The 7,907-nt window shown below is 60.5% G+C and overlaps 1 protein-coding gene across 1 annotated transcript in view; it reads left to right on the top strand.

Annotated features, from left to right (window-relative positions):
* The window catches only part of BRD3 (bromodomain containing 3), a 17,654-nt gene extending 10,243 nt beyond the window's left edge, over positions 1 to 7,411 (top strand). The window contains exons 9-12 of the mRNA XM_029921026.1: positions 665 to 1,033; positions 4,394 to 4,686; positions 5,655 to 5,783; positions 7,178 to 7,411. Coding sequence (XP_029776886.1) covers positions 665 to 1,033; positions 4,394 to 4,686; positions 5,655 to 5,783; positions 7,178 to 7,293 — 907 coding nt within the window. The 3' untranslated portion in view covers positions 7,294 to 7,411. The remainder of the gene's footprint in view (positions 1 to 664; positions 1,034 to 4,393; positions 4,687 to 5,654; positions 5,784 to 7,177) is intronic.
* Positions 7,412 to 7,907: the final 496 nt, after the last annotated feature.

The raw sequence follows: 7,907 nt of genomic DNA, 5'->3' as shown, positions 1-7,907 counted from the left end.
CGGGCCGGGGCGGGGCGGGGCGCGCACGGCTGCCCCTGCCATCACCGCGGCGCCCGTTAGAGATGGCGCTCCACCGTGGGGTGTCCTGTGTGCAGCCGCGGGCGGCCGGGGATCTGTGACCCGTTTCCTCCCCCGTGGGGCGCAGCTCGGGCGGCCCTGTGTGGCCATGTGGGGGGCGTCCCTGACGTGAGAAGTGTGTGCAGCGCAGCGCTCAGCACGCTACCAGGTGTGGGTGGGTCAGCCTGGTCTGGGCGGCTGCTGTGTGGCTTCCCGGTGGCCTCTGAGGAAGCTGGGAAAACCTCCTTCACGCAGACGAGTAGACCTCTGTGTACTAGGCCTCTATGTAGACTTGCCTTCATCTGGAAAATACCTGGTGAGAAAATCGCTAGCTACCGTTTAAGGTTTTTTTTAAAAGTGTTCATTTATATTTGAGAGAGAGAGAGTTGTAGTAGTGGAGGGACAGAGAGAGAGGGAGGCACAGAATCTGACAGTCCAGGCTCTGAGCTGTCAGCACAGAGCCCAGTGCGGGGCTCGAACTCGCGAACTGTGACATCATGACCCGAGCTGAGGGCGGACGATTAAACCGACAGAGCCGCCAAGGTGCCCTTGGCTACCGTTGATCAGGCTGTCATTGTGCGCCTGCGCTGGCCTGACGTGTCACCAGGCTGACCGGGCTACCCAGCGTTGAGGCAGCGCCCGAGGCAGCGCCCAGGGCACCCCGGAGCCCCCCGCCGCCACCTGCAGCCCCCTCGGGCCCGCCCCCGGGCAGCCCTGCTCAGCCCCCTGCTGTTTTCCAGCTGAAGGCTGTGCACGAGCAGCTGGCCGCCCTGTCGCAGGCCCCAGTGAACAAGCCAAAGAGGAAGAAGGAGAAGAAGGAGAAGGAGAAGAAGAAGAAGGACAAGGACAAGGACAAGGAGAGGCACAAGGCAAAGTCCGAGGACGACAAGAAGGCCAAGGGGGCCCCGCCAGCCAAGCAGGCCCCGCCGAAGAAGCCTCCCGCCAAGAAGGCCAGCAGCGCGGCCGCGGCCAGCAGGTGGGCCATGGCGCCTTCAGGCCCCCACCAGCCCGGGGTCCCGGGTCCTGGGCGCTCACGCGGTGGCCAGGCGCCATATCTGGGCCTTTGTGCCTTGGGGGCGAGTCCCGGGACTCGGAGCCGGCTCTCGCCATCCAGCAGGACAGGACCGGGCGGTCCTTGTCTCTCCTGCCTTTTAGGGAGGCTGGGGAGGCAAAGCGAGGCCCCTGCTGCGAAGCCTGGGCCCCGGAGGGCCTGGCTCAGGGGTCCGCTCAGCTGGCCTGTCCGTCTCCTGCACGTCTGGCACAGACCTCAGCGCCTCCAGGCCTGGGGGGTGTCTTCCTGTTTGGGGCCAACTAGTTTGATCTGGGGGCACCGCACCTTGGCAGGGACTGTGCTCCCTGGTTCGCCCACCCTCTGTTTTCACTCCTGCCATACTGGGCAACGGGGAGAGGAGGAGAGAGGCATGCCTCTCCTGCAAGGTGGAAGGCAGACTTCCCAGAGGAGGGGTGACCGCTGGGCCAGAGCCAGCTCGGCAGCCGTCGGGACAGGGTTCTGGGGGTCAGGGAGAATGGGGACGAAGCCATGGGGGCCAGCAGAACTGTTCTAGAAACTAGTGGGAATCAGGACAAGGTTGGTTCCACTGAGGAGCAGAGAGCGGGTTGGGAAGGGCGGCTGAGGGCGGCCAGCTTTGTGGAGGCCTCTGGTTTTATCCCCTGAGGAAGGGAAGGGGAGGCAGGAAGTGTTTGAGCCAGGAGTGGGCAGATCCCGGTCAGTGTGGAGAACGGGGCAGTGGGAGGCAGGGGTGGGGGAACGGACGTCCTGGCAGGTTTTGTGGCTATGCAGGCAAGGGAGGCCCGGGTGGCCGTGGGCTGGGGGGCTGAAGGGACAGGCCCGGCAGCCGGAGGCCAGGGGCGTGTGGTGGTGGGAGTACTCGGGTTTTGCCCTCCTCCCTCAGATTTGCTTGGACTCTCTGTCTGGATCTGGTGTCAGTGTAATGCTGGCCCCAAAACTGAGTTGGGAGGTGCTCTCTCTTACGGGTAGATTTATAGAGTCGATATTCATTCTTAAATACTAAGTAGAATTCTCTAGTGAAAGCATCCAGGCCTGGAGTTTCCATTGTTCATTTTTAAAATTTTTAATTTTTTTAATGTTTTTTACTTATTTTTGAGAGGCAGAGAGAGCCAGTGCGAGCAGGGGAGGGTCAGAGAGAGAGGGAAACACAGAACCGGAAGCAGGCTCCAGGCTCTGAGCTAGCTGTCAGCACAGAGCCCGACGCGGGGCTTGAACCCACGAACCGTGAGATCAGACCTGAGCCGAAGCCGGACGCTCAACCGACTGAGCCCCCCAGGCGCCCCTCATTGTTTGGTTTTTAACAACAAATCCAGTTACTTTTGTGGATAGGGGACTAGTGAGGCTTTGGTTTCTTCTTGAGTGAGTTTTGGGGATTCGTGCCTTTTGAGACATCGCTCCATTTCACCTGAATTGTGGAATTTATGGGCCTTGGTTTGCTTGTAGTGTGTTCTTATCCTTCTCACATCTGTGGGGTCTGTAGTGACGTGTCCTTTCTTTTCTTCCTGGTGGCAGTAACTCGTGTCTTTTTTTCCTCAGTGAATCTGGAGGACTGATCTGTTTTATTAGCCATTGAAACAACTAGCATTTAATGTCATTGGTTTTTGTCTGCTTTCACTTCCTTTCATTTATGGTCTTATTTTTATTACTTCCTTTTTCTTACTTTGGACTTAATGTGCTCTCTTAAAGTAGAAACTTAGGTTTATTGATTTAAGATCTTCTTTTCTAATGTAAGCATTTAATAGTAACTATTAATTTCTATCTAAACACTTTCAGCAGTACTCTGCAAATTTGATATGTGTGATTTCATTTAGTTCAAAATATTTTCTTACTTTTTTTTGTTCAAAGTATTTTCTAATTTACCTTCAGACTTCCTCTTTGACCACAGGTTATTTAGACATATGTTAATTTCCAAGTAACTAGAGACTTTTCTGGACATTGTTCAGGTACTGGATTCCGGTTTAAGTCCAGGAGGGTCCGAGAACATACTTTGTATGAGCTCAGTACTTTTAAATTGGTTAAGGTGCACTTTACGGCCAGGATTTGAGGCCTGTTCCTTGTGGACTTGCGGATGTATTCTCTTGCTGTTGGGTCTGCGTTGGTCTAAATGTCGGGGAAAAAAAGACAAAAAACACATCAGGTTAATTTGGTTGAGGGTGGTGTTGGGGTCTTCCCTCTTCTTGCTGGTTTGTTTTATTAATAACTGAGGGAGAGAATCAGTGATAAATGTGGATGTTTCTACTTCCCTTTGGTTCTGCTGGTTTTGCTTCATTTCTGTTGAAGCTTGGAGTTTAGATACACACACGCTGAGGACCGTGATGTCTTCTCGGTCAGTTGGTCCTTTTGTCGTGTGCTGCTTCCTGACGACGTTCCTTTCTCTGAAGTCCCCTGTCTGGGCTGACACGGCCACTGCCGCTTTCTTTGGGTTAGTGCTTGAGGCCTCCAGCTCTTTACTCTTAACCTAATCCCGTCCCTGCATTGATAATGCGGTTTGTGGACCCCATGTAAGTCGGGTCTTGATTCGTATCCAATCCGACTAGGTCTTTTCTTTTAGTTGGTGTCTTTTTTTTTTTTTAATTTAAAAAAAATTTTTTAATGTTTATTTTTGAGAGAGAGAGAGAGAGACCCAGAGTGTGAGCGTGAGCAGGGGAGGGTCAGAGAGAGAGAAGGAGACACGAATCTGAAGCAGCTCCAGGCTCCGAGCTGTCAGCACAGAGCCTGATATGGGGCTCAAACCCACGAACCGTGAGATCATGACCTGAGCTGAAGTCGGCTGCTTAAGCGACCGCGCTACCTAGGCGCCCCTAGTTGGTGTCTTTAGACCATTTATGGTTAACGTAGTAAGTGGTACAGTTGCATTTTGGTCTGCCAGTCGTTACTTTCTGTCATCTCTCTGGTTTTCACTCCTGTCCCCTTTCCTGTCTCCTTTTGGATTATGTGAACATGGAGATCAGTTTTTGACTTGCTGAAGTTGAGATGCCTTTGGGGAGTTGAAGGGAGCTGAGTACTGTGGTCCTTTCCTGGCTCAGGCTTGGAAACCTTCCAGTTGGGAGCAGTGTCTGCTGTGACCTCTGGAACAGGGTCTTCTGTGTCCCTGCAGATACACACGCAGCCCTCAGACGGCCCCCTGGCTTCTCGGCCTGGGACACACTTTGGGCTTGCCCCTTGGTAGAAGAGCCTGGTCCTGGAGAGGAAGAGGGCCACATAGAATGTGGGCGAGGGGCTGGGGCGTCAGGTGGGTGGGAGATGGGGGGCGGGGGTGTCGGGGCGGGGGCCCTGTGCCACAGTGTCCTTCGCCCTGTGCCTCAGGCAGCCGAAGAAGGGCGGCAAGCAGGCCTCGGCCTCCTACGACTCGGAGGAGGAGGAGGAGGGCCTGCCCATGAGCTATGACGAGAAGCGCCAGCTCAGCCTGGACATCAACCGGCTGCCCGGGGAGAAGCTGGGCCGCGTGGTGCACATCATCCAGTCCCGGGAGCCCTCGCTCAGGGACTCCAACCCCGACGAGATCGAGATCGACTTCGAGACCCTGAAGCCCACCACGCTGCGGGAGCTGGAGAGATACGTCAAGTCTTGTTTACAGAAAAAGCAGAGGAAGCCATTCTGTACGTTGTGGGGGGGAGCGCCCTGCTTCCGGTCTCTGTCCTCCTCACCCCTGCTTCCCTCCTCCCCACCTCTGTAGGCGCAGTGGGGTGGTGGGGGGGGTTAGGTAGGGGTGGGTCACCCTCCTCCCTCCGCTCCTGCCGTGTGCCCCGGAGACAGCTGTCAATGCTCGCCGGCCCTTCTCCCCGCCCCTGGGCAGGTGGGCGGCATGGGGACAGGCAGGACCCCCGGGTCGGCCCCGACCCCCCTGCTTTCGCGGGCCAGTTAAGGCCTTCGCCACGAGCCTTCCCAAGGCTCCGTTTGGAGCCAGGGCTGCAGGGGACCTCTCGATGGCCCCCTTGTCGGGCAGACCGCTTCCGTCTTGCTGGGGGTTGAGGGCCCAGAGGCCTCCCAGGACGGACATTGGCACCGGACGTGGACGAGGCACTGGCTGGGGCCGCGGGTGCAGGGGAGTGAGGGGAAGGGCAGTGCCCGGGCCCCAGGGAACGGCCAGGGTGCACCTACGCCTGCGTGGCCGGCTCGTGGGGCTCCCTCCCTCTGAGGGGTCGGTGCTACCCCCTGGTCGGAGTCACATGACCCTCGGTAAGTTCCCCTCGGACTCTGAGGCGGTGGCAAGGGCATGCGGGGCTGCGGAGGCCACCCTGCTGAGGCCGAGGGGGAGCTGCGTCCGCGCGGAGAACTGTGGGTCCCGAGGGTCAGGGCTCAGGTCCCCACTCGGCCCTCCGCGCCAGGGACGGTGTTGCCAAGCCACACGTGCCCAGCTGTGCGCCGCGTGCAGTGGGGGTGGCGGGGGTTTGCGGAGACGGCTGTGCCGGCGGCGAGGCTGCAGCGCACGCGGGTCCGTGTCGCCCCGGCGGGAGCTTAGGCGGCGGCCCCTCGGGGGACCAGGCATGGCTCCGAGCATCCAGGGGGGTGGCTGGCGCCCGGAGGCCCCCCGCGCCCCGCCATCTCAGCTCTGTGCCTTCCGCAGCCACAAGTGGGAAGAAGCAGGCGGCCAAATCAAAGGAGGAGTTAGCTCAGGAAAAGAAGAAGGAGCTAGAGCGGCGACTGCAGGACGTCAGTGGACAGCTGAGCAACAACAAGAAGCCTGCCAAGAAAGGTGCCCGCGGGGCCGCGCCGCTGCCCGGCGTGGGGAGGGGGGGGCCGGCGGGGCGGGCTGCAGGCTGCAGCTCCCCCGGTCAAGGGCCCGAGCGTCCTAGGGTGAAGCTCTCGATCTCCTGAAGCCCCGAGTCCCTTGTCCACAAATGGGGGACCCCGGCCCTGCAGGGAGGCTGAGCAGATGGAGGGCATGGCTGGACGTGCCCTGTGCCTGCCGGAGCCCCTCCGGGGGGACTCTCGGAAGGGCAGACGCCATGGCTTGAGAGGGACTGGGGTCCTGGCGGCCCCTGGCCACGCCCTGCGCCTGGTGGACTTCGGGGTCTTATTTTAGGAGAGAGGTGATTTCAGTCTCTGTCTCTTTCCTCTGGGGCCTGTAAGAAGGGGCCGATAACTTTCTCCCAGCCCCAGGGACGGTGGGGCCCAGGTGGTGGTCAGAGTCGGGGTCCCATCTGCACAATCATGTGGCGGCTGGGTGCCACCGCTGTGCTGGGTCCTGCTTGCCCTGCCCGCTCCCTCTGAGGCCTGGAGGGGCCCCTGGATCGCCCCTGGGAGGGGCGGCGTAGGCGGCACGGGACTGGTGGGCGCCTTTACACTGGTGACCTCCCCCCACATCCCGTGCGATCCTCCTGGTAGATGGCACCCGTGTTTTCCAGCCTCCAGCTCCGTCCTGACGCTATTTATGTAGCGTTCGCTCAGACCCCGGGGGGGGGGGCTCACCCCCAAAGACTGCCCTTCTCTTAGGTGCCAGGTGCAAGTCCTGGGCCTGCCTTACCAGCGACCTGCAAACTGGGGCTCCCACGACCCTCCGCTCACATTGCTAGCTGGCTCACGGAACTCAGGAAAGTGCTTGATTTACTGTGTCGTTGATTGTGAAGGACACAAGTCAGGAACAGCCCCAGGGGAGGGGTGCACGGGGCGGGGCATGGCAGGGTGAGGGCGTGCAGCTGCCCTCCCCCTGCTGGGCAAGCCACCCTCTCTGCACCTCCACCTGCCCCCCCCCACCCGAAGCTCTGGGGGTCGAGAGTATTTTAGGCTCCGTCTCCACTGCCCTCCTTTCCCCGGAGTTAGGGGCCCCGTTCACATGGTCTCCCTGGGGACCAGCTGTGCCGAGTCACTGGTGAGGTCACTCGGGTGGGACACAGAGGGGCGTCTGCGGGAGCTCTGTGCCCGGCACCGCACGGCCGCCCCCGCCTCTCACCTCGGGGACACAGTCGTTCCTTCCGTCAAGTGTGTTGTCCCTACTGACAGAGCGGCTGGGTGAAGGCCTGGGTGGGTCGAGGCGCGTGCCGGGAGGCGGCGGGAGGCCGGCGGAGGTTCCGGAAGAGCGCGCCTTGGGGTGCAGGGGTGCGTGGGGCGCGCAGGGGGATCACCTCTCACCTGCCGCGTCTCCCGCAGAGAAAGCGGGCTCGGCGCCCTCGGGAGGCCCGTCCCGGCTCAGCAGCAGCAGCTCGTCCGCCTCCGGGAGCAGCAGTTCCAGCGGCTCCAGCTCCGACAGCAGCGACTCGGAATGAGCTCCGGACAGAGGACGCCCGAACCCGCGACGCCGCGCACGCCCCGCCTCGCCTCTGCAGTGCTCCCTCTCTGGTTAATATACTACTCCCGCTCCACGGTGTGCGGGCTTGCTTCTCAGCTCAGTGTTACGGTAGCTGCCAGTGTTTGCTTCCATGGGTCAGAGATCTTTCTCGTGTGTGTGCGAGGCTTCTCGGGCAGGCGCGACTCTGCCTAAAGCCTTCGTGGCTGAATCCGGTCGCTCGAAAGTGACAGCCTCAAACGCTGACGTGACTGCCGGAGAGAAACCACGCCGGATGTGACCTGGAGTTTCCTGCGAAACCCCGTCTCGGGATCACCTGGTCTCCGGCTCCGGAAAGCATTGCTTGAGAGGAAGGTTCTCTGGACGGTGCTGTGTGCAAAGCGGTCGGCTTGGCAAGCAGACGCTGCCTTTGTCCTGGGGGCCCGAGCTGGGCCTCGCAGCTGGGGGCGCCTCGATCTGGGGGCACGGAGAGCAGCCAGGCTGGCGCGGGCTTGGGGGCGCCGTCCGGCTCCGGGCGGGGCTCTGCAGGGGTGGGGAGAGAGGCCGGCGGGCGCCCAGGGGAGGGCTGTCGGGACTCCAGGAGGGAACACGGGG

This window comes from Suricata suricatta, chromosome 13 (genome assembly GCF_006229205.1).
Source record: "Suricata suricatta isolate VVHF042 chromosome 13, meerkat_22Aug2017_6uvM2_HiC, whole genome shotgun sequence".
NCBI classification, from domain to species: Eukaryota; Metazoa; Chordata; class Mammalia; order Carnivora; family Herpestidae; genus Suricata; species Suricata suricatta.
The sequence above is the reverse complement of the archived record's forward strand: the minus strand, read 5'-3'. Positions and strand labels throughout refer to the sequence as shown.